This window comes from Gallinula chloropus, assembly GCF_964237585.1.
Source record: "Gallinula chloropus genome assembly, chromosome: 1".
NCBI classification, from domain to species: Eukaryota; Metazoa; Chordata; class Aves; order Gruiformes; family Rallidae; genus Gallinula; species Gallinula chloropus.
Window position 1 is genome coordinate 78539677 of NC_140085.1, and position 25072 is coordinate 78564748.

Consider the following 25072-nt stretch of genomic DNA (forward strand, 5'->3'; position numbering starts at 1 on the left):
GATAAACATGAATACATACGAGACGGAAAAAAGTCAGTATAAATGGGAAACACAGTCTGTCTTCTTGTCTGTCAGTGCTGACTTCATCTGCAATTGTGCTGCTACAAAAAGCAAAGCACATGTTTTTTAGCTTCCCAGAGATCTGGAAAAAATTACCAGCACCGAGCTAAGGCTGTGATTTTACTTTACTTTTGTGTCACAGGCTTGCAGATTTTTGCACGCTTGCAATTCTAGCCAGCTAAGCATAAAGAAGTAAACAGAGGGTGGGGAACAAATGAAGTGGAAAAGGAAACAAAGGTGATTTCAGCAGGAATGCACAACATGCCACCTAGCTGCCTTTCACTTCTGGGTTCAGCAGGTGAAAACATCATATGGATTCCTCTTGGGCTCAGTGTCCCTAGGTTGATAGATGGGAGACCTATGGCATCATGAAGGTGAGCACTGAGAAGCCAGCAACTAAGGAAAGCCTGTGCTCCCCAAAAGACAAGATGTTTAGAATGGCTTTGTCCGCTTCTTGGGGAGCTGGCCTAGGTTCCAGCAGATCAGTTTTGGTCATTGCTGTCATGCTACACTTTGCTTCAATCAGACATGCCCTTAACAACAGCTTTGACATGATAGCTAGACTTCTCTGTTAACACTCACTAGCCTAACTTTAAATACTTTGCTGGCCTTATGAAGTTCATTGAAGAGGTGCAATGTAAGGCATGCAGTAAGTTAAAATGTACATGTAACGTGTTTCACTGCATGTATGAGGTCGATTTTAATTTTGATTACCTTGGACAACTTTTAATGTACAATTTCTCTACAGATTGACTCATGGCTTGGCAAGTTCTGACTTGCAATTGGTAAGCTGCAGCTTCTAATATTATACTACCAAAGGGATTCTGCAATTGTTATGAAATTAGGGTGTGCCAAGAACAAACAGAGAAACATCACTCTTCACAACTGAAGGTTTCCTGGCATAAGTAATAGGTACAAAGAAGTATAGAGTAAAAAATCTGATTCCTTTACTTTTATTCAATAAATCAGATTTTCCTTGTGGAAGGTGCCAATTCGATGAAGTCCAAATTTGAAAATACTTTTAAGTAGAGGAATATTTTAAATCCTTTCCAGACAGGTTTTGTGATTAGTGTGACGAGGAAGATGTTTCTAAGGCAGATGTGGATTAGTAACTGGTAATTCTTTTCATTGTCAACAATTAGTTGCTATTAAGTGTGTTAAAAAATAATTCAGGCATAAATGACTTTATCCAAGGGAGAATAACCCTACAAATTGTATTTACCTCCTTCTCACTTCTGCACCTGTGTGTTCTCTCCCCCCCTCCCCTGGCCCTCCAGCTGCTTAGCCTTTCCTGGCAGCTTACAAACGTAATTGGTGTTTCTTTGTTTGCTGTTCATGAAGTTGAATAATGGTGAAACAACAAGACTGGCATTTAGATTCCTGCACTTGAACCACCTCTGTGTTTGAAAGGCTGCTGCAATCTTTGTAGTGGGTTCACTTTTGTGCCTTTCAGAGCACACTGCAATTGAGACAGAGAAAAAAAGAGCGGAGAAAAAAAAAAAACCCAAATCATAAAACCAACAAACATCTCAGTGGCCAGTTTTTCCCCGCAGACTACATGAAGAGATACCACCACACCACACATGCCCTAGCCCACCCCAGTGTTCCCACAGAGGGACCTTTGAAAGCATGCACATAGCTCCCACAGCTGCATGTGTCAGGTCAGCCACAGACATGCAGGTGCAGGACCCACACCCGGACGTGGCTGTCCCCTCCAGGAACCTGACGCAGGCACACACGACTGGACAGATGCCTGCACATGGCTCCATCTGTGAGGCGCTCTGCACTAATGCCGACAGTAACTAGCACTAGACCATGAGTCCAAGCTGATTTTAACCAACAAATTAAATAAGGCAGGGTGTACAATTTTGTCAGTTACCATAAATTAACCTACTCTTCTGAAGACAGGTTAACATTTTAGACAACATGCTATATGTACACAGCAAAAAGACAGAAAAGAAGGCCTAAGGCAGGAGGTATTAAAGTGACTGGATCCCAGCAGAGAAGCCATTTTTTTAGGCTTTCATGAAGTTCCTTATTTTCCCTTTTCTCCACAGAAGAGAGTTGACATTAAGGACAACGGCTATGACCAACTCTAACTGCAACAAATTATTTCACTCTACAAATCATTCTCCACATTTGAATCACCAGATTAGTTTTGAGAAATGCTATGTTTTATTTACATTTTTACATCACTTAAAATTTAACTTATCATAATGAACTCATAATACAACTAAATATGTAAACATCTGCAAATACGCCAGCTGTATCAGTTCACTAGTACAAACAAATAGAAAAATACATAAAGACTTGAATTAACATGTTTTAAAAATAATGCTTTACCTTTGTTTGGTGCTTCCACACTTTGAAATGAATTCTAGAGAGAAAAAAAAAAAGCAACAAGTAGTCAGTTACTTCAGAAAGACCAGATAGCAGTTACAGTGGAGTAGTACCCATGGAAAACAAGGCAAGAACGGGGGAGGATGTATCCTAACGTCATGATGGCAGAGAACATGACTGGGATTGAGAGGACTAGGACCTGATCTCCAGCCCTTCCACCTTCTTAGAGTGGAATTACCCTTACAACTATTATTTCAGACAAGTCACTCGGAACCTGATTTCTGACAGTATTTAGGCACATCAAGACACCTACAGTTGAGGTGCATAAGCGTTTTTGGTCTCTGCATTGGTATAACAGAGATAAGAATACCCTCTCCATCCCTTCGCATGTCTTATATATTCATACATAAATCCCACAACCACTCTGAGCAGGCAGAGCTCAGCATCCTTTGACAGCTGAGGAGCACCAACTCTCCAGTCAGACTACGTTACACCTGTGTTCCTGTGACAAGCCAGCAAAAATATCTGTGCTCTATCAAAGGCCTTTGAGCACGCAGCTAACCAGAGATGGCCAACAGGGTATAGTGGGTGCAGGGATTTAGGGTTTTTTCATGCCTTTGCCGCCTAAACACAGCTCTTGATAGCATATATTTATTATTCATTATCTTGATTCCCACCTCTCACACACCGGTGTTGTCAGCAGGAGGGTGCTTATGACCATCAAAAGATCAGACCAGTTATTCAGACTCAACTGACCCACCTAATTAGACCTTTTTTTTTAAAAAAAAAGAAAAAAAAGAAGCTGCTCATGTTAAATCTGCAAGTACAGTAACTGCCCTAAATCAGATCTTGCACCAGCCTTCTCAGACACTGGGCAAAATTAAATATTGCTACACAGCCTGTTCCTCCCCATCCACACAGGAAAATACACCGTGACCATGGCAGGGAGCTCGGCACATCTCCCAGCAGACGGGCAGCACCAGCAGCCCCAGCGCTGCAGGCCACACCCAGCCTTCTCTCAAAGGCAAGGACAGGCAGTTGGCTTCCTCTGCCAGCTGTCTTTGCCTGGCTCTGACAATGCTTGCATGTACCAAGGTGACACAGAAATAAGTTACTGAGCTGCAAATCTTGACCAGAGAGCAAGTAAATTCCATGTTTCAGTATAGACCCACGTCCCTGAAAGGTTTACTCTCCTTTACAGCAGATTGAGGATGCTTCGCATCGGTACATATGCATTCAGCAAGATGCTTCTTAAAAACTGCAAAGCATGCAGAGGTGACATAAGAAGTACTATGCTGGATGTACATTCTCCTTCCAGTGACCAGCTTGGAGCTGCCAGCATTTGTCTGGTAAATACAAAGAGAAGTCAAAAGCTTACTTGAGGGGAGAAAAGCAACCTCCAGGCTGAGAAATACGTTTTCACAATCTTTATAATGCAGTGAGACAAATGGGAACTGGGACCTTTGTTCAATTCTCTCAAATTTTGGAAAGTAAACAACCTTTTGGAACAGTGTTTGTAATTTCAACATAGTCTAGTCTATTTAATATATAGTGGATTAGTGCCTGTTCTGGCAGGATTTGATCTCCTAGGACTTTTTCTGAGCTGCTGCAAGAAAGGAAGGAAAGAAAAAAAAACCCACCAAAAAAAAAAAAAGAGATGAAAAACATTAATTGTGCAGCAGGCCTAGAGTTTCCCCTGAACGGATTTAAAATCCCAGGGTTAGGTTGGTTAGAGACTGAATGAATCACATTTATAAAGAGACGCAATCGGTTAGGAAGAAACCATCACTGGTGCCAGTTGCTTTTATAATCTCTTAGCCACGGTACAGGAGTGCACAGTACTGGCAGGGAGGAGGCAGTTAGCATGTAATAAGTACAATTTAATTAAAAACAAGAATGGAAGTTTCTTTGGTGGGTTTTTTCCCCCCCCCACAAATCCAGAATTAAATAGAAGCACATTGAGGTCTGTTTTGTTTTTATTTTTAAAGTATGCAAGCACACATGTACAGATATGTATACACAAACATACACTGGCACCCTATGCAATTTACACTGAAAGGAGTAAGCAGTAGTTTCCCTGAGGCGTTATGTGCACGTGGAGCTTGCCAAATTGATGCATTAAAAGGTATTCCATGCAAAACCACATCATACATCACAATAAACCAGGAAACCATGGTGAAAAAGCAGTAAGAAAGTTTTCTTCTGGCATTTCTCCCTTACCCAATGTGTAAGTCTGCAGCACTTGAGATGTAAAAGGTAGCATCAAAAATTTCAGTTTACTTGTGCTACAAGTTACAAGTTTGTCTGAAAAAAACCCCTCTCTTCTGCTTAACAAAGTTTTGGGGGTATTATGCTGATGAACATAACAGAAACAATTCAAGCAGACTGACAAGATATGCTAATACTGCAGTAGTGAATAGTTTTGTCAGGACCCAGAATTCAAATAAGATGACCCTACACTTCTGTATGAGTTTAACTCAAAAAGGTTCTGGAGGAGTTGCTAGTCCATCAAATGTCCAACCACTGAGTACCAATTTTGGCTACCTATGTTGATACAGACAGGGAAAATGGTCTACTGTCTTTGTATAAATATTGATAAATATAAGGGGAAAAAATATGATTTTTTTAAAACATTTTGTATGCCATTCTATACATTACCTAGTTACATAGGTAACCTATCTTTATAAAATGGAACAGCGTTCAAGGTACAGAACATGGAGAAATATTTTACTGCCTTTATGACATTTATAGTTCAGTTGCTGATGAGAAAGATGAAAAACAAAATCAAAACTGAACCTTTCCTTGATTGCTGAAGTCTAATCGACTGTCCTAGCACTTATTTCTGAAAGGACTATAACACAAGCACCAGCAATGGCGTTATCTGATGCAAGAACAGTTTGACTCCCCTCCTCACCCCCCCCCCCCCCCCCCCCCCCGCCCCACCAACATTTGTTTAAAGTCCATTGTTAGTCAGGTTTGCTTCACCAGGAGGGAGTAAAGGGGAAAGGGGTGTCAGTCAAGGTCACAGACAGCCTTTACAGAAAAGCTGCAAGGGAAAGACTACTAGTTCAGTTAACTGAGCCTGAAAGGAAATATTAAGAGAACAAAACTTCAATAACTTAAAAACTTTAAGAAATGAGTAGCAATCTAGTCAGTATTCTCCAAGAGAAATGTGGAAACAAGCAGCTCAGCAGCTCCCCACGTGAATATTAGGACAGAAAAATATTTTAAAACAGCAATAAAGTATTCAATCAGGACAAAATCTTCTAGACGTTCAGAAGAGGGTATTCAGGAACAGCATCATTTCACTCATTACAGATGAGCAAACACTATCATTATCATCACCACCACCACTTACCATTTGTTTAGCCTCTGGAGATTACAGCCAGGGCCAACACTCTGTGCTGGTGACTGCACATAGAGAGAGGCATTCCTTGCTCTGAAAATCTTGTATTTTAAATAGGTAAAACAGAAAAAAAGGAAAGTGCATTGCTCCCTTTGTGTGAGGAAGTACATGGAAGCTGCTTCCACAAAACCCGAAGACGTTAGAGACTGTCTATACAGCGGAGCTGGAACTCGGACACATGCTGGGGAGTAAGTCATGGCAAGCACTTCAAGTAGGGCTTTTTTTTTGGCTCGTTTGGGACTTTTTTTTTGTTTTGCAACAGGATAGATAGCTCCAAATTCAATTATTTGCCAAGTTACAATCACTTCATCTCTAAAATACAAACAGTATTTGCATGACAATGAATCAGAAGCAGAAGCAAATGCAAGTATCAACCAACAGAAACCTTAGACTTGAATAAGATGACCTGTTCATTTTGGTTTTATCCCCATATCTTATTCTTCATGGCATGATATGTGGGGTTTTCTGACTGCTCAGGACTGGCCACCCTAACAGGAACCAATCTGGCTCTTTGACCACTATATCTGTCTCTCTGATGGAGCTCAGAGAGGATGGGGCTGAGAATGGACTCGAGGATACTCAGTGAATAAAAGCCAGTCATAGGAAGCAGTTTACACGTTGGGTTCAGAGAACTGACCTGACCACTCAAAGAGAAAACACACCACATTTCTCTTAACTCTGAAAGAAATCTTTTAACAAATTAGCCCAAATACATTTTCTCTGCTCTAATTCTTTCCTAAAGGACAACATGTTCTGTAGAGAACACCCTAACTTTTTTACTGGATCAAGCTCTTCATCTATCTCTTAAGAAAGATTCTGGGTTGACAGAAATACTTTTTCTCAAGGGGAAGATGCTGACCTGTCTGATGCCTCTCAGGACAGCCTGGGGTTTAACTGAAAAGCAGATCAAGCGAATCCTTTTTTACTTCTTTTATTTCTTCCCCTACCATATTTGCCCACAAGAACTTTTCTTAAATAGCGATATTCTTATTTCCATTTAAATCAACAACATGCCAGATAAAATGTGTGCTGTCACAGACCCATTTATGCTGGAATTTATCCAGAGTAGTGGCTTCTAATAATTGATGCTGAAGTGGACGCGAAAAGATTTAGGATGCTATAGAATCAAGATGTTCAGCTAAGAGCAACAACAAAACAACCTACAGCTATGTTATTTCCTGCATCTTGGTCCTTAACAATACTTTCCAACCTTCAGAGAGACAGGGCCCATAGAGCTAGTTCCAGAAGGGCACAGCTGGTCCTGCCCTGGGCCATGTAGCAATGTCTGCTCTGTGATCTCTAGTGTCATATGTTCCAGAAACACGGTGCAGAGATTTGCTTACAACCCAGACCCGCAGAGAGCTACACAGATGTTCTGGAGTTTATTTGCTTTAGGTCCTTTATTTTACCTAAGTTGAAAATTATTCCCGACTCCCTCCCTGCCCATCTAAGTGGAATAACAGAGGTTAAGAACGTAGAGATTTAAGAAAATAAGTTTTCTAAGCATCACTGGAGCCTCTTCAACTAACGTACTTGCTGCTCTTTGGTGAGTCTTTTCACCTCGCGGGAAGAATTTGCTATGCATTACTCCTGTGACAAACAAAATGTTATAAAAAGAATTACTTTAGCTTTCCCCAATCTTCTGTTTGGGACCTCAAACTATATATCAAGCATAACAACTATATATCAAGCTCCACAAGTAGAGCTACACATGTTTCTGATTAATACTCTCAACTTAGTTAAAAGGAATTATCCCATCATTTACTTTCCCATCCTAGGTGTTCTTACACACATCACAAAAGCCATGGCCTAAAAGAAAGAGGCAATAAAGACAAGGAATAGAATTTTTGTAAGAAGGTAAGGGTCTGAGAACACAAGCATCTTTCCCACTTTGGCATGATTTTATAAACAATTTTTGCTTTGAGAAAGAATGACAAGACAGAGACCATACAAGAAAATAAAATAATCCTCAGTAAATTGTTTAACTTTTCAAAAAAGTGTGAAGAGGGAATTTCATTAGGATGGGGAAGAATTAGCATGAGTTAAGGTTACACCAAGCTAAATCCAAGTGATTAATGGCTTGATTTTCAAATTTGCTGAGCACCTCTATTTCCAAGATGCTGACTTCAAAAGAATTTTTGGGTGCTCAGAACTCCTGTAAATCAGGTCACAGTGACATGTCCAAGGTCATACCAAAGCAGTTGATGACTGAGAAGAGATACTTCCCTCTGAAGTCCCAGCTCACAATCTACAGTAACCCCTAGAAAAAACACTGGAGTGTTTTAAGAGTGATTATCCCAGCTAAAATCAGGACACTTGTACTTCTCTGCATAAATAGCAGGGACATTTCTATCTGAAAAGCTCAGCATTTGAGAAGATATTTGTATGTTTGGTGGGGATAAAAAAGAACAATCAGAGGAGCATGTCAGTTACAGCTAAACACAGGACAAGTGTTCTGTTGTTCCTCTGCCACACACTGTCAAATATTGGGGGTTATTAGTGTGCCTCTATGTGGTGCTTCACAGAGGGGAAGTATGCAGTGAGACAGCAGAATGGCCTTGATCAATCAGAAAATTAGTAATACCAATTCAATCTCCCGTTTTAAAGAGAAAAATGAGACATAAACTTGCATCTTTTACCTGTCCTTTAACCAGTGGCACTGCACGGAGTCTCTTGACTGCATCAGTAATGTCTCTGGTTTCCACAAAACCAAGCACGCTGCAGATTGCTTTAGCTACTTCAATCACATTATCCACTGTATGCTGTTGATAGCAAAGAAAATAAAAAATCAAGCAGTAGTCACATACAGTTTATCAGAAATGCCTTACCATAAACTTCACGCCAGTGAGGATGTCCTATCAGCTCATGCAGAATTCAGGCACACCATGTATTAGTCTGGCTATACTGAAATTGCTAGTAACTAATAGTTTCCTAAGGACAGCATATTTTTTGTTAAAGTCAAATTATGCTGTGTTGAAAACTGTGACAAATTTGCTAAGACTGATCTTGAGACAAAACATTGGTTTGTCTGAACTTAATGAGCATAGAAGCACTGTGAGGAAAACTTCTGAAGAAGCCTGAACCCAAGTGGTTTGCAAACTTACTGAGGTTTTTTTGACACAGAGAATTTATCCCCACTATTGTCTCCTACCCATCTCTGTGAGAGCTGGCAGACAGCCATGTTCCACCTAAAAATAGCGACTGTGTGGGAGGCTGCATAATCTGACACCCGTGGACTGAGTACTTCTGCAACTGGCTTTTCTGAAATACATATATATATATATATATATGTATCCATTTCAAATTATTACATTTTATTGATAATATATTTAGATATTTAAATATTACCATGGTAAAATAAATCTCTAGATGAATAACCTCAGAGATACTCTGTGGAATGCAAGAGAAAACCCCTGGATTTCAAAGAAAGAAAAATGCAATCTTCAAATATCAAGTACTCTATGTTCAGGAAAATAAATAAATAAATTTAAAATTCATGGGTTTCCTGCTTAGTTCTATCACTTCATTAAACCTTAAAATACATTCTCTGAACAAGTAAAGCTCTCCTATAAATATTCTCCATGTTTCTGTACTGATAACCGTTCCTTTTAATGCACTAAAACACGCCTGTTTCTCTAACTCACCCATTTCATGACTGAAAAAGAAAAATTGTACCAAGATGAACTTTCTATTTTTAAGCTTAAGCTCTAGAACCAGATTTTACTGAGAGGGTGAGACCTGTCATTAATACAAATAAATATACAAATATTTTGAGGTTATTAATTCCACATTATCTGTCTTGAGCAGAGCTAAAGCAAGAATGAGCTACATAAAATATCCTCAAATAGTTGGTAGTCAGAATTCTTTTAAATATAAATTGTTGGGTCTTGCTTAGTAATTAAAGATAGCAACACCTTTGCATACTAGAGGTTCTGGAGAGGAAGAAGCTATAGCTGATTGGGATCTCTTGAGAACTTTAGTCCTCCTTTGGTCTGAAGTTACTACACCCCCCTGCCAAAGTGCAAGGAGTCTTTTGTATTTCTTTCCTACCACTTAGATTTTTAAATTGAACTCTTGCAGGATTTACTCTCAATGCACACATAAATTGCCAGCACAAGCAGAAACCTATAAAAATGGCATGTCTTTGTTACCACGTATAACATTGGTAGAACCAAAGCATTATACCTGCCATTGTACTGTGCAGTTGTTGAAGAAATGCCTATATATATATACACACACACATATATTCATATATAGTTTTTGATATCTTTTGTCATTAAATATAAATTAGAACTATATTTTGCAATGAATTTAAATACATTTTAATTTAGCATTTTTCTTTTTCACAAGTGGATGTGGATTGCTAGAATAAGGGATTTTATGTCTATAAAGACACATTCATGAAGGGCGATTTCTGAGCAGTACACAATCTATACAAAAGTAATCATTTAACAGAGTGACAGCTACACTGCTGGGCAGAATGCCCCCACCTCCCCCAAAAAACCAAAAACCCAAACCATACAAACCCAACAGTTTATCTATTTTTGTACATATATATATGCACTGTTGAACAAAGAGAGTAGGGAACCTTGAAGAATGAATCCATCTCTGTATAATACACTGTTCTGTTTAGAGATAAACTAACCAAGTACTTAACATTCTGTAGAAACTACTATACCATAGACGTTGTTTCTATGGTAGCTATTTCTAAGGAGCATATTGCAGATCTAGAAGAGTAATCATGTAAAAATAAAATAAAATTGTGTAACACTGTACACTCTGTATGATGACTTTTTTTACACTTCCTCTGGTTTTGGATATTACCATTTCCATATCTAAACATGACATTGATTTTTGTCCCAAGCATATAATTTCTTAGAGAAGTTTTACATTTTCTGAAAGTCAAAAAACCTATGGCCAACATCCTGTATGGATTTTTTCCTCTTCTACATATTTATACACCAGCAGAACCCCTGAAGACTATTTTTGTGTCTAAATTACCAATATGATAAAAAAATGCTACTTCATTCTAGAACTTTTATATTCTGAATTTAAAAATTGCAGTTTTCTCTATATATTGATAATATATTCTGAAAAAAATTTAAAATGAAGTGCATGTCAAGTGTTTATCAGGGCAATCAAAATAGCTAAGTGACTGACTGCACACACTCTCTGAGAACACTCCTTATATCTCAACCCCTGCAGCACTAATCCCACCCCACCTTGTGCCAAATAGCCTAAACTTTTTTTCTTTTTAATATTATGGAGGCATAATAAAACTAATTTTCCATTTTTTGATCATTACTAATAATAGTAATAGTAGGCTTCTCACATAAATCAGAAGCATTGGTACCTCAAAAGGTTTATTAACATCCTTGAACAAGTACATTTGGAAGTAGACAGAAAAATGTGAGGGGGGAGATAGATTTTTTTTTTCTTTAAAACTGAGAATTTCAAGATCTGTATGATGAAAACTGAATGCCTAAGGAAGACCCAGCTGAAAGCAGAACTTAAGCAGGTTTGCATGCACTTAATTTAGTATATGAGAGCAAATTCCAGTGTCTTAAAGTTCCAAATGTGCTAAGGGTAGATTGTGGTGAATCAGAAAAATGGAAACATCCCTCCCAGTGATGCAAGTGCTGGTGTTGAAAATCAACATTATTATTCCTGGGAAACCTTGGGATAGGGGACAGTTAGATCCCAATTTTAAACCTCCTTAAAGAAATGAGCAAACAAAGGGTTCTCATTTTTGCTTTCTTTACTGTGTTTATGACTGTACCTTATTACATTATAGCTCCATAATTTTTTAAGCCACTTATTAAAGCAAAGCAGGAACACTAATTTTAATTATTACAGTTTTGGAAAAGGTCCATATACTCTGATGCTACTGAATGAAAACATCTGCATGGTGATCTGACCTATGTCATTAACTTCCAATCCTGCTCTTTTAAGCAATTCATATGAACTTTATTGAGTGCCCCTGTGTAGACAAGACCTAATTAAAAAAAAAAAAAAAAACAACAAAAAATCAAAACTACAGAGAGTTTTAGCTCTAGAGTAACACATGCATATTTGCTGCATAGCAAGAATATTTGAAAAATGTCCTGTCTTCCCTTTATAAAAAGTTAATGAACTCAAGTAATTGCTTACTCAAGGTAAAAATATTTAGCAAAAACAAATTTAAGAGTGCTTCATTATAGGTCTGAGGAATATCTACACAGCATCGGTTGCAGAGGGCGGATTGCAATGCCTCATTAATTTTGAGATTATAGCTCTCATTGAATTTAGAATCTCCATACTTTAGGCCCTAAAATTCAACTGAATGTGAGTAACTACACTGATGGGTCTACTTCAGTAAAGAAATATATATGCCCATTTGGGTTTGGGGACCTCAATTTTCCAAATGGTTATGACTGCATCACATTTTATACACTAAATAGCTCCCTTATCTAAGTTGCTTACAAAGAAAAGTTTAGTGAATACCTACACAGTATCAAAGCCAGAGCTTTACTTTCTAGCTAGGCACAGTTCAACAGCTTTTAAATCTGTATGCATTTTTCAAAAGAAAAATATCAAAGATTTACACAAAAATAGAGACTGTTTTTGTCTACATATATTTATTTACATAAGTATTGAAAAATATTTATGAATTCATCTACATGCCTCTCTGTATATGTGCATTTATATACACACCTGTATGTATGTGTATGTTTTCTGAGTAATCAAAAGAGAAATACCCGTGGATCAAGAATAACCAGAAAGATTAAAATCTGGGTTTGAATACGGGTGACAGATTTCCAAAACAAAATGCGGCTTTTACATTTTAACATGTATTTCAAAGAAATCCGTACTTCAGCATAATGAGTTATAACTCTGGCAGGAACGCACTGGAATATCTCCTCACTATAGGAGTATTTTTTGATTTTACTAACATCCTTTATTTTCCTTCCAGTTCCAAACCCTAGAAAGTCAGTTAGCACAACCACCTGAAATTCAAAGCAAATAGCTATTTGGTTTCTTCCAAGCTATCACTCAAATATGTATTTGTCCTTAAAACATGAGTTAGCAAAGAAGATTTCCTAAGAGATTTTTCTTCTGAGCATGTAACATTCTGTTGGCAACCCACAATACTTTAAAATAAAGCTCGTGTGAATTTTGCTGCCTTAACCTGATCCTGCAAGCCATGGCATGCTTGAATATATATCCAAAATACGTAAGCATCTGACTGTTGGGTTTACAAAATCAGGGACAAATTTTGCAGATATATATAGAGTGTATTAAACCTCTACTAAATTTCAGATATTAAGCTGCCAACCCAAACGAACCTGTTTTTATTTACAGGTTCCTTGACACTTAGAAAGAGTCACCTTTGATATTTTAAATTTCTGGCACTTTCTTCGTAATGTCAAACCAAGTTTTATTAAGAGAATTTATATCCTTTCAAAGTCAGGTTAAGCAGCCTTAATTAAAAGTCTTCCTTAATTGCTTTTCAGACAGATTAATAATTAGATACCTTTCACATAGAAGTTAATGCTTTTCTGGTATAACAAACTAAGAACAAATACCTCATTTTGCAATAGATAGTCCACTTGACCTCTGTATTTCATAATAACTGAAACAAGGTTTTGTCTGGAAATAAGAAAAAAGAAAACAACATCAAGTTAATAACAATTGGATAAGGAGAATTGGTATGCTGCTTTTTTTTCTTCTTCACATTCTGCAAACCAAGAATAGATAATTGACAGTGATTTTGTGTTAGTATAAAATAAGTACAAGTCCTTACATAGATGCCATGTAATTGAGTCTGGATTGCCATAATTTTTTTGGTAGTCATTTGCCACAACATAGATGCAAATATCTTCTATTTATACCTGAAGGATACACATTTCCCAAGTGAAGGAAGTCAGAGAATCACAGAATGTTCGGGGTTGGAAGGGACCTCTGGAGATCATCTAGTCCAACCCACCTAACAGAGCAGGATCACCTAGAGTAGGTTGCACAGGACAGTACCCAGACAGGTTTTGAATGTCTCCAGAGATGGAGAGTCCTTGCTGGGCAGCCTGTTCCAGTGCACTGCCACCCTCCTCACAGTGAAGAAGTTCCTCCTGGAGCTTCCTACATTCCAGTTTATGCCCATTACCTACCTTGCCACTGGGCACCACTGAAAAAAAGACTGACACCATCCTCCTGACACCCACACCCCGTAAGTATTCATAAGATTCCCCCCTCAGTCTTCTCCAAGCTAACAATTCCAAAGTCCCTCAGCCTCTCTTTGTATGAGAGACATTCTAGTCCCCTAATCACCTTCGTAGCCCTTTTTTGGTTCCCTGCCCAGTAATTACCTATCCTTCTTGAGCTGGGGAGCCCAAAACTGCACACAATATTCAAGATGAGGCCTCAACAGTGCAGGGTAGAGGGGGAGGAGAACCTCCCTCGATCTTCCAGTCACATTTTTCTTGATACTGATGGCATGTGCTCTCTCAGCCAGGAGGGCACATTGCTGCCTCATGGTTAACCAGTTATCGACTAGGACTCACAGGTCTTTTTCCACAGAGCTGGTTTCCAGCAAGACAACCCCTAAGCTGTACTGGTGCATAGAGTTACTTCTCCCTAGGTGCAGGACCCTACACCTGCACTTGTTGAATTTCATAAGATTACTCCTAAACAACTCTCCAGATTATTTTAGTGTCTACTGAACTCTAAATCCCATTTATTTTAATTTTAAGATTAGCAAGTGCTTAAATACTGTCTCAGCAAAGGATGGACTTAAGCACACGCTACACAGTGCCGTCTTTCAGAATCACTTCACAGACTAAAGCTGCAGAGAATCAAGTACAAGAACTGGAAAAGCTCTACTTTTCCAAAGTCCATGCTAAGTAACAAGTATAAAGCTGTACATTATTAAAAGGGACAGAATTGCTACATAACTCAAACTTTATTTGCTTACACTTCTTAGATTTACACGCCCAAACTGTTTCAGCAACTACCTTTTCCATAGCATTACCTAAGCTGTGAGTTTGTTGTAGTCTCATGCCTTTGTCATGCTACAGAAGATACCACGAAGTTTGTACAGGCAGATTGCTGTGCCTTAGCAAAGCTTCGCTGAGTTAATTAGGATTATGAAGAGGGGTATATACCGCTCCACACTGAACTCCAGGACTGGTGCTTCAGCTGTAAATCTCACCATTTCAGAACCACAGGCTCCAAGTGCTATCCCCAACAGACAGCCAGAATCAGAGTTTTGCTATTGAGAAGCATTTGTGTAATTTTCTGTGTTTCAAGCACAGTGAAATTCTAGCTGTCATTTATTTGTCAGCTGGAACAAAACAAAAAAGGTGCCTAAGAGACCACAGCTAAGGTCATTACACAGAGGAATACACTTTCCTTTTCCTTCGACAGCCTCCTCTGTAGGATCAAATCATCAGGAAAGACACGTTAATTCCCACTTTCACACACTGCCCAGGCTACTGATTGGTAAAAGGGGCACATTATTGCCTTGATGGCCCTCACTGGTAGTTAGGGTTTGCATGTGCCTTTATGAAAAAGTAGATGTTTATATTCTTCCTTCAGTGTTTATTTTACTTTTCACTTCATCCTTGACTCCACCCCTCCTTTCCCCCTCCTCCCCCCCGGCTTGTATTTCCCAGTGACCCTTTGTATTAGGGTTCTCTCTCTTCAGAGGGCATAGAAAGAATTCCCCTCCTGCCCCTATTGCAGTCTGGTAGCTGAAAGTCACAAAAGTATTTTGATTTCTTCAGAGCAAATGGACTATTGTTTACAGAGAAGTTGTGTGTGTCCTCACACATCTTAGTCAACTGAACTAAGCAGTAAGAATTACAACTACAGTGCAAAGTATGGGTTTCATGGTACATGGTTACACTTTCATTATATATATTGTGTGGCAATAGAAGGAAAGAGAGTTATTGCACCAAAACCATCATATAGAATAAAGAAATGTTTTGTGGGCTTCCCTGTGCTAATACCAGAGTGCATTTCCCTGTAGATGCCTACTATCCACCTCCTCCTACAGATGATTTTTGCCTTTACAGCTTTTTATTTCCAATCTGCACCAGCCTTATCTCGCCAGGCAGTTTGTGTGTTGAGTAGCTGTCTGGCAATTCCTCCTGTAATCCTGTTAAATCATAGCTAATATAAGTTGTCGCTCTGCTTTGACCAAATCTCCAGGTATAACATCTTTTTCATAGCATTACCCAGCTCAAAAGTAGTTCTGGACACATGAACTGGCCTTGTTGCCTTGATGCACATAGGTAAGCCTGTTTATTAACATGCTTGACCTAAGTGCAGGTTTCAGAATGATTCCATAAGTTATAATACTACTTTGGAAAATTACCATATTTTCCATCAGTTTATTCTACCCTAGAGAATTTTCCATATAAAGTAGCCATAATTTTACATAATTAATAGGAAAAAAATCCAGCAATTTGTAACAATGATCAAAATACCTCTATTAATGCTATCCTGAACCTTTGGCTGCTAGGTAACTAATAATACCCATATGTTGCCACACAGACGTACTTCATACTCATAGGGCTGGGACAGCTGCGTGTGTATGTCTGGCAATGCGAACCAACCCAGGAACATTCAACGCTTCTTAGAGACCGAGGAAGTTTTTATAGCTTTTAGCAAGGCAATATGGTATGATAGCTTTGAAAATAAAGGTACAAACAACTTGAGAGAATCAGTCTTAGATCCCAGCTGGTCTATATAGAAGACAACAAGCATATAACATATACTCATAGCATTCATTTTTCATTTTCCTGGCAGCAGCACCTCCTGCAGAGCAATGCTAGGCTTCCTTCCTAAAATGCCATTTATCACCATGCTGGCTAACTAAACCATGCCTAGTCACATGGATCAGATAACTGCATGTTATAGTTACTGATACCTCAGTGTCAGAGATTATGGGCCGATGGACTGCAGTTCTTCTGATGCACTCATTGATTTACATTGTGCTTGGTTTTGAAGCTATGAAAATCAGTGTGTGGAGCTATGCAGGGGCTGCTGACTGTATTTGTTCACATTTGCCTGCAAGAGGAAATCTGATTATTACAGAGGTAAGTTTCCAGTTCATTCTTTTTACTTCATCTCAAGCCAGTTCAAACACTTCTTTTTCGTTCTCTGCTGGATCTAAGCAGACTGAGCATCTCAATCAATACGTTCTCTAAAAACACAAATGTTTGCGTGCTACAATCAGGAATTTAGCTTGAGTGCATGCAGACAACCCTGAGCATTATTTTGTTTAGCTAATCTAAATACTCACAGCTGTGAAGACACAGCAGCATGGGAAAGTAATCTGTCGGCCTTCCTAGGTGCCAGGCAGATTTGCACAGCTTGTGTTGAGCCCATTCTACTGCATTTCCATTCTACTACATCCATCTGCATTACATCCCTAGCTAGATATAGAGTTGAGGAATGACACGTTGCAAACATACATCCCATTGCAAAATAAGCACAAAGATGTTGCATGTTATGATGGAAGCAGCTGTTATGACTAGGTATGATATTACTGACTGCCCTATTCATAAAAAAATACCAGAGTGGCACTGCTTACAAGAATAAGGGATTTTCTTCACAGTATGGCCCACCTTATAATTTTGATGGTGCTTCAAATTTGAGTGCTTTCTCAACAGAATGGTGTCAGTGTTTTCAGCTCAAACTAGTTGCCTCTATCTGGGAGAAATAGTAATTGTGAGCACTACTGAATTAGTTTGCTTCAGGGAGTAATTTTTTGATCCCTAAATTAAGGGGTGCAGGAAGGCTTCTGTTCACAACACCTGGAGCAGCCACAGTTAGATAGAACTAGCTGTGCACCCTTAATAGCACCAAGCAGGAGACTACTCCAGGTCCACCTATGGGTCCACAGTGCTACTAAGACACATAGGTTATTTAGTAATTAAAAAAGGGGGGGGAGAGTTCCATTCAAAATGCTTAACATAATATGTGGTATTTCACAATGGCAGTATTTACACACCATAACATAAATGTATATAATACACATCCTGAAGCAAACCTTCCCCACAACATGGGAAGGCTGCATATGTGCAAGCAATCTAAGGTGGTGCTGTCTCATGGACAGGACCTCCAAGGAGCTGTCCTTGGAATGAAGTAGGAAGTTGATAAGAATTAGGTTAGAGAATAGTTCAACTGAACATATATAAACCTATGGGCCCTGGTGGGATACACCACGAATTCTGAGAGAGCTGGCTGATGTTGTTGTGAGGCCACTCTTGGAATTTTTGAATAAAAATGACAACTGGAAGAGGTGCCTTAAGATTGGAGGAAAGCAAATGTAACTCCTATCTTCATAAAGGGCAAGAAGGAAGACCCAGAGAACTACAGGCTCATCAGCCTCACCTTGAACCTAGGATGGTGATGGAGCACCAATCCTGAGGACCATTTCCGGGCACATGAACTACAAGAAGGTGAGAGTAGTAGAATGAATTCACCAAGGGAAAGTTGTGCTTGACCAACTTGATAAGTTCCATAATGAAATCCTAGGTTTCTGACATTGCTGCCCACAACAACCTCATAGAGAAGCTAATAAACTACAGGCTGAATGAGCAGTGAGATGGATTGAAAACTGGCTGAATGGCAAGGCCCAGAAGGTGGTGTTGGATGGCACGAAGTCTAGTTGGAGGCTGGCAACTCGCAGTGTACCGCAGCAGTCAGTCCTCAGTCCACTACATTTTAATATCTTCCTTAATAATCTGGATGATTGGGAAGAGTGTACCCTCTGCAAGTTTGCTGATTACACAAAACTGGGAAGAGTGGCTGCTACACCAAAGGGTCATACTGCCATCCAGAGGGACCTTGACAGGCTGGAGGAATGGGCTAACAGGGACTTCATGGGTCTCAGCAAAAGGAAATGCAAAGTCCTGCACCTGAGAAGGATTAACTCCGTGCACCAGGACATGCAAGGGGCTGACTGTCTGGAAAGTAGCTTTGCAGAAAAGGACCTGCCTGTCCTCATGGACAGGAAGCTGAACATGAACCAGCAGTGCACCCTGGCAGCAAAAAAGACTAAGGGTGGCTAAAGGTATCCTGAGCTGTATTAGGAAAATCATTACCAGCAGGCTGAGGGAGGTGATCCTTCACCTTTTACTCCGAACTGGCAAGGCCACACCTGGAGTAGTGTCCAGTTCCAGGCTCCTCAGTACCAGAGGGACATGGAAGTCCTGCAGAGTGTCTGATAAAGGGTCACTAAGATGATGCAAGGATGGGAACATCTGTCCTTTAGGGCAAGACTGAGAGCTGGAACTGTTTTGCTTAGTGAACAGAAAGCTCAGGGGGCATCATCTTGATATATATAAACACCTGAAGGAAGTGTGCAAAGATGACAGATCCAAGCTGTCTTCAGTGATGCCAGGTGGCAAGACAAGAGACAATGGAAACAAACTGAAACACAGGAGGTACACAGGGTGTCTGAGCACTGGCACAAGTTGCCCGGAAAGGATGTAGATCTCCCACCTTGGAGATATTCAGAAATTATCTGGACACAGTTCAGGTAAGCCAGTCTGTGTCCAGACATTGCTAAAGTCTTATACAAAGAAATACCTATTCTTGTCTGAATCTGCTACTTTCACTTCACGCTCCCTTTATCCTGTAGTGGAAGGTACAGTAAATGATATTTTTCTGCAGACATTCTCTATGGTCCTCAGCTTTATAGACTTGTCATCTATAAAACACGTATCTTCTACTATCACTTCATCAGGATGAAGAATACTGTTACTTACTTGTTTCTCATGTGGACGGCATTTCATTCCTCCAAGCATCATTTCTGCCCTTCTCTTCCCTTTTTCAAGTTCTATTACATCATATATGAGATGGGAGAAGCAGAACTGCCAGATGTATTCAAGATAAATGAACACCCTACACCGATACTGTGGCATAATATGTTTTGTTTTGTTTTTCATTTCTTTCATAATAACTCCCAACATTTGTTTTCTTGGTTTTTTTGAAGCTGCTGTGCACCAAGCTGACATTCAGAACTATTTATTATAATTCCAAGAACTCACTCCTGGTGGTAAAAGTCAACTCAGAGCCTATGATTTCATATGCGAATTTAAGATGTTTCCTCCCATCTACATTTATCTTCTCAAAATTTCATCTGCCACTTTATCACACACTCCACTCAGCACTGTAAATCATTCTGCAAATCATCACAGGCAGCTCTTGTGCACATTATGGACTTTTCTCACATCACTATCACCCCTTTTTTTTCCTCAGACAAGTTAGAAATGCAATTGAGAGCACAGGGCCTGACCACAGACATTTCTGGGTCATCACTGCTGGAAAATGTTTTCTCCTACCCATTACAATTCATGCGAAAAGCAGGAAATGGTGATCAAACACAGTTCAAGTTTTTACTTTTTCAATATTTACTGAACTTGTGGTTGAAGAAACTACTTACTGCCTATGCTACTAGTTATTCATTGCCCTACAATATCAGAAAAATGTTGCAGGCCATAGTTGATTTGCAGCTCAACATCTTTTATCACACATCGACTCTAAAGACTCTCTATGCAATGAAAAAGGCCACACATGACATTATAAAAAATAAAACAGTCAGTAAGTAGTTTATGTACAGACTGTATGATTGGTTTGATCTCTTTATCATAAGCAGCAGAACAGAAATTTGGGACATGCTTCTAGGAAACCAGATGGGTCCTCAGTAAGCATCAGATATTCACCTTGAACAAGTCACTACCTCTCTGTTTTCCTCCATCTGCTAAATGACAGGTGTGGCATTTACCATTCTTGGCCAAGTACTTCATAACACATTGATGAAAAACATTACAAAAAGTCTTAACGGCTTCTTTATCTAAGTGCATGAAACAAGACATAATGAAAGTTGAATGAGGAATTTCTCTCATCTAGTGCTTGTCCATGGTGGGTTAGCTTTAGAGTCAGAGGCACTTTGACTTCCAAGTTAAAAACTTGTCATAGCCAGCCTCCACTAAAAAATAAAATAAAACATCACTCAACTGTGAAAACACAGATATAATGAAGAGCAAATCTATTATTTTTACAGTATTTAGTCTTTAAAAACTCTCTAAGAGCAATGCACACATGAAAATTATGACTCTTTCAATACTGGGAATCCTTGGGAAACAAGAAAGCTCTAATGAAACCTTCAGTGACATGAAAGGGAGACAATGGGGAAAAGGGACACAGACCTATAAATGATCATTGATTTTTGTTAGGCAATCAATCAAGTCTAACAATAAGAGTCTAAAGCACTGAACCATGTTTCTTTCTCTTTGGTATCATGTTCTTGTCCCCAGTAGGCCTTGGAATTGTCCTTTGGGGTCAGGAGGAAGGATCACTACAAATACAAGCAATTACAAACATCAGTACTGTTAAATAGCAGCCTTCTTACCGCGTCAGTCTCCAGGCACAGGTGTCTTCTAACAGCTGATTCACACTGAACAGTCTTTGATCATCTTCATGCTGCAGAAGAGAAGCATACTATGACATACAGTACTCGAATAAGAAAAATGTATGTTAGAGTTGCTTCATATTTTCCAAAGCCAGTACGTTCTTTTAGGGATTCTCAGGGCATTTCAGAATGTTTCAGTCTGAAATTTTGTTCGGTGACTCTCTCATGTTACAGGGCATTTTACTATATAGGAAGTCAACCAGATTCCCACAGTAGTGCCTTCGAGCTACATAAAGATGAAGACTATAGCCATGCCTCAGTAAACCCTGCCTCTGCTTTCTTGTTACAGACAGCAGAAGGTACCCTTTCGCAAAGGCAATATATAGCAGTTTGCATCCATAACCTCTTTGCTGCCTCCTTTTCTGAGACAACAGAATGGAGACCATTTGTACCATCTTTGCAGCCCCTCTGACGGGACTGCTTTCAGTGAAGAGTCACAGAGATGATCGAGGTCCTAAAACGTTTTTTGCACAAAGAGAGGTTGAACTGGGACTGTTCAGCCTGGAGAAGGGAAACCTGGGGGTGAATCTTATCAATGTGTACAAATATCACATAGGAAATAACGAAGGCAAGGGAGAGAGACTTTTTACAGTGGTGCTCACTGACAGGACAAGAGGCAAGGGGCACATATTAAAACACATGAAATTCCACCTTAGCATAAGAAAAAAATACATCGTGAGGGTAGTCAAACACAGGAAGAGGTTGCCCTGAAAGGTTGTGGAGTAGGTTTGAGTATCTGCAGGTAGGCAGTGATGATGAACTTCTGTTTCCATAGTGGATACGACAGCTGCCAGACATTTTTCTTGGTATCTCTAGAAACACAAAAGATGGCTGGGATACCACAGCTTAGACATCCAGGCTACAGCCCGCTTATCTAAAATATTTGTTTGCTCAAAAGTGAAGCAGAGGACAGAAATTCTATCTGGCCAATGATACAGAAGAATCTGAAAGGGGACTCCATCTTAGGCTGCACTAAACTGATGGAAACATCAAGCTTGCAAAGAGAAAACAAACCTTAAGCAAAACATTTCAGTAAGAAAAAAATCTTCATCTTTTACTGTTATAACTTTCATATAATAAACAAAGTTTTGAAAAATGAGAATGGCATAATCCTACAGTGATTAAAAGATGAATCACAATTTTTCCCCCCTCAAACAGAATCTGAAAGACATTTTTTTTCTTTAGAAAGTCCAAATAACAAGTCTTTTACTTGCTTATCTAAAAAAAAGCTTCTATTAATATTTTGAATGTTAGTGAATTCAGATATCAAAAAAGTGTTCAGAACAAGGTGAGTACACTAGCATTTTTTTCCTAAAAATGTAGTAGTGGTCTAAAGCTAATATTCCTGAGCAACTTGTCTCTCTGCCATGGTTGTATTCAGTTTAAATATGTTAATCAACGTGTGAATTAATTCACACTAATTCTGCTTTAGATTGCTATATAGAGATTTAGCAAGAGCACTATTTAAGGAGCAGAATCTTGCTGAGCTAGATACATTACAGATGTTCCGTAAAGAATTCCCATCTGGAGCGCTACTATCTCTTTTATCACATAGTAGCAGTAAGTAAAACATGAATTGAATGAATGAAATGGAAGGGGATAAAGAAAAACAATTCTCATGCACTAAGCCTTGTACGTATATGACAGACCTAAGCACTAAGCCTCGCTTTATTGGGGTGTTTGATCTCATGCAAACACCTGTGTTGCTTATCTCAGGGTATTGACATGAGAGTGTTCAGTGTTATTATAGAGGAGAAGCCTGGGTAAGTCATTTTGGGGGTAGGGGATGCATTTGAGAGTAAATGGTCTTTTCTTAGGTAATTCAATAGTTTGTCTATTAACCACACTGAGTTCCTCCTACAAAAATGATTACAAGACACACAAAAATAGCTTATGGATGCCAATTTCCCAAGCTCAGCATTAACTGTGCTACATACGGCTCTGACCTAATAACTGCTCACGGCTCATGTCTTCTGCCCTCACCATATCCAAGGCTTGGAGCATCTGACAGCTATCATGCTGCTTCAGTGCATGCTAGAGGACTGGTAAATTTTGTAGTGGTACTGTAATCAGAAGCAAACATTCCAGGAAGGAAATACACCAAGCACTCCACAGTTGCTTGCAATAATATTATTATTTGAATTTATTGCTTCTGGACAGAGCAATGGTCAATCACGTCCATCATGACTACCTAGCCTTCTTTTCTTTTTTTAATTTTTAATTATTAAAGTCACATTACTTTACAGATGAGTATTGCACGACTACTGCAAAATCCACCCTGCATTTTTATAACGTTGCTGCAAGCTTAGCTGTTGCACTGGCACCACTGGAGAGCACATCTGAACTGAGCAATGGCAGGGACAAGGCTTGAGCTACAGAACAACATAAATGACAAACTTCCTCCATGATCTCAGACACAGGCAGGACTAGAGGACTGGGGGCGGTGGGGGGGGAAGTTCAAGGTAATCCGATGGATTAGGGCAATATGTGGGTGTATGCAAATTATTTAGCACTGGAATACATCTGGGTGAGTATTATATAGAAGGGCTGTCAAGATGTGTCACAGAAACATATTCATTAGTTAAACTACAATGCTAGTGGAAGTTTCTGAAAAAAAAATTTATTCAAAAATCCAAAATTTGGAAGGATCCTATGCATTACAGGTCAGATTCTCCCCATGAGTGAGCGCAGATTAACTCACAAAATTGAACAGTAGCTGCATATGTACAGCTACATGTACTGAGGCAGATGAAGAATTTTAAGAGTCTCAAAGTCTGTGCACTTTAAAAAAAAAGACTATTTTCACAACTTTTTATATGAATTCTGAGGGAGAGAATCTTATTTTCCACAAACTGCCTCTAAGTCAGTGAATTTCAAATACATTTTACAACCAAAGCTGCAAGTTTCAGGGAACAGCAATAATAATCTTGACTGAGCTCAGTGTAGACTACCTCAGAGCCTTGAACTCAGTGTGGCTGGAGAGGGTTTCTGCATACCCAGAGACCTACAGATCTGGGTCAGGAGTGAAATGAAATGCTGCAGCTTTCAATGCGCCACAACCTGCGTCTCTTCCATTAGTTTTCATCTGTCCCTGACAGACTTGCTGGTGGCTCCTGCCTGGGAGCAGAACTGATCCTTTCTGATACGAGTGCTCCGCCACAAGCACGCCCTGGAGCTGGAGGAAAACTCTGGGTCTACAACTTGTTCCAGCTCATGAGCTGCTCATCATCTTTGCTATTATTAGTAACCTGAAGTAACTTCGTGGCCTGAGGCTTTCAGAGCCGTGTCAGGTATGGAAAAGGGGTGATTGATAGTTCACTTGAAGATACCTGAAAACGTCACCCTTTCTTGTTAAACCCTATTGTAGGTTATTAATTACAGTTCCATAAATTCTTTGAAACTAATGAATGTTTTCTAATGGTCAGAACGCCACTAATTTGTCTGCCAAGCTTGTTAGTTACCTGTCTGGAAGGCAATTTTTTGTTTGTTTGTAATCATTGTACCTGCTAAATGTAGCTCTCTCCAAAATGTGAAATGCTGATCTCTGTCTCTGCTCCTGGACTTCACAGAGTACTGCAGTATATTAAACCTCATTTAGACCTGTCAAACTGCAACAGGGTTGAAAGAGACTTTGAGCATATTAATAGAACGTGAGGCATTTTACAGAAGTACAATTTCAAGGGATGCTTAAACTCAAGAAAAAGCTTCCTTCTATTTTCCTACTACACGATCCCTCCAAAAAGCCACAAACATTTGGATAATGCGGGGAAAAAAACCAACCTTCTTATCATGATGGACCACCAACT

General features: G+C 39.3%; 1 protein-coding gene across 1 annotated transcript in view; it reads right to left on the reverse strand.

Annotated features, from left to right (window-relative positions):
• The window catches only part of PIK3C2G (phosphatidylinositol-4-phosphate 3-kinase catalytic subunit type 2 gamma), a gene marked incomplete at both ends in the record, with an annotated part of 207905 nt that overhangs the window by 159286 nt on the left and 23547 nt on the right, over positions 1-25072 (reverse strand). The window contains 4 exons of the mRNA XM_084261632.1: positions 2404-2437; positions 8446-8568; positions 13372-13435; positions 21207-21277. Of these exons, the coding sequence (XP_084117758.1) occupies positions 2404-2437; positions 8446-8568; positions 13372-13435; positions 21207-21277 (292 nt within the window). The remainder of the gene's footprint in view (positions 1-2403; positions 2438-8445; positions 8569-13371; positions 13436-21206; positions 21278-25072) is intronic.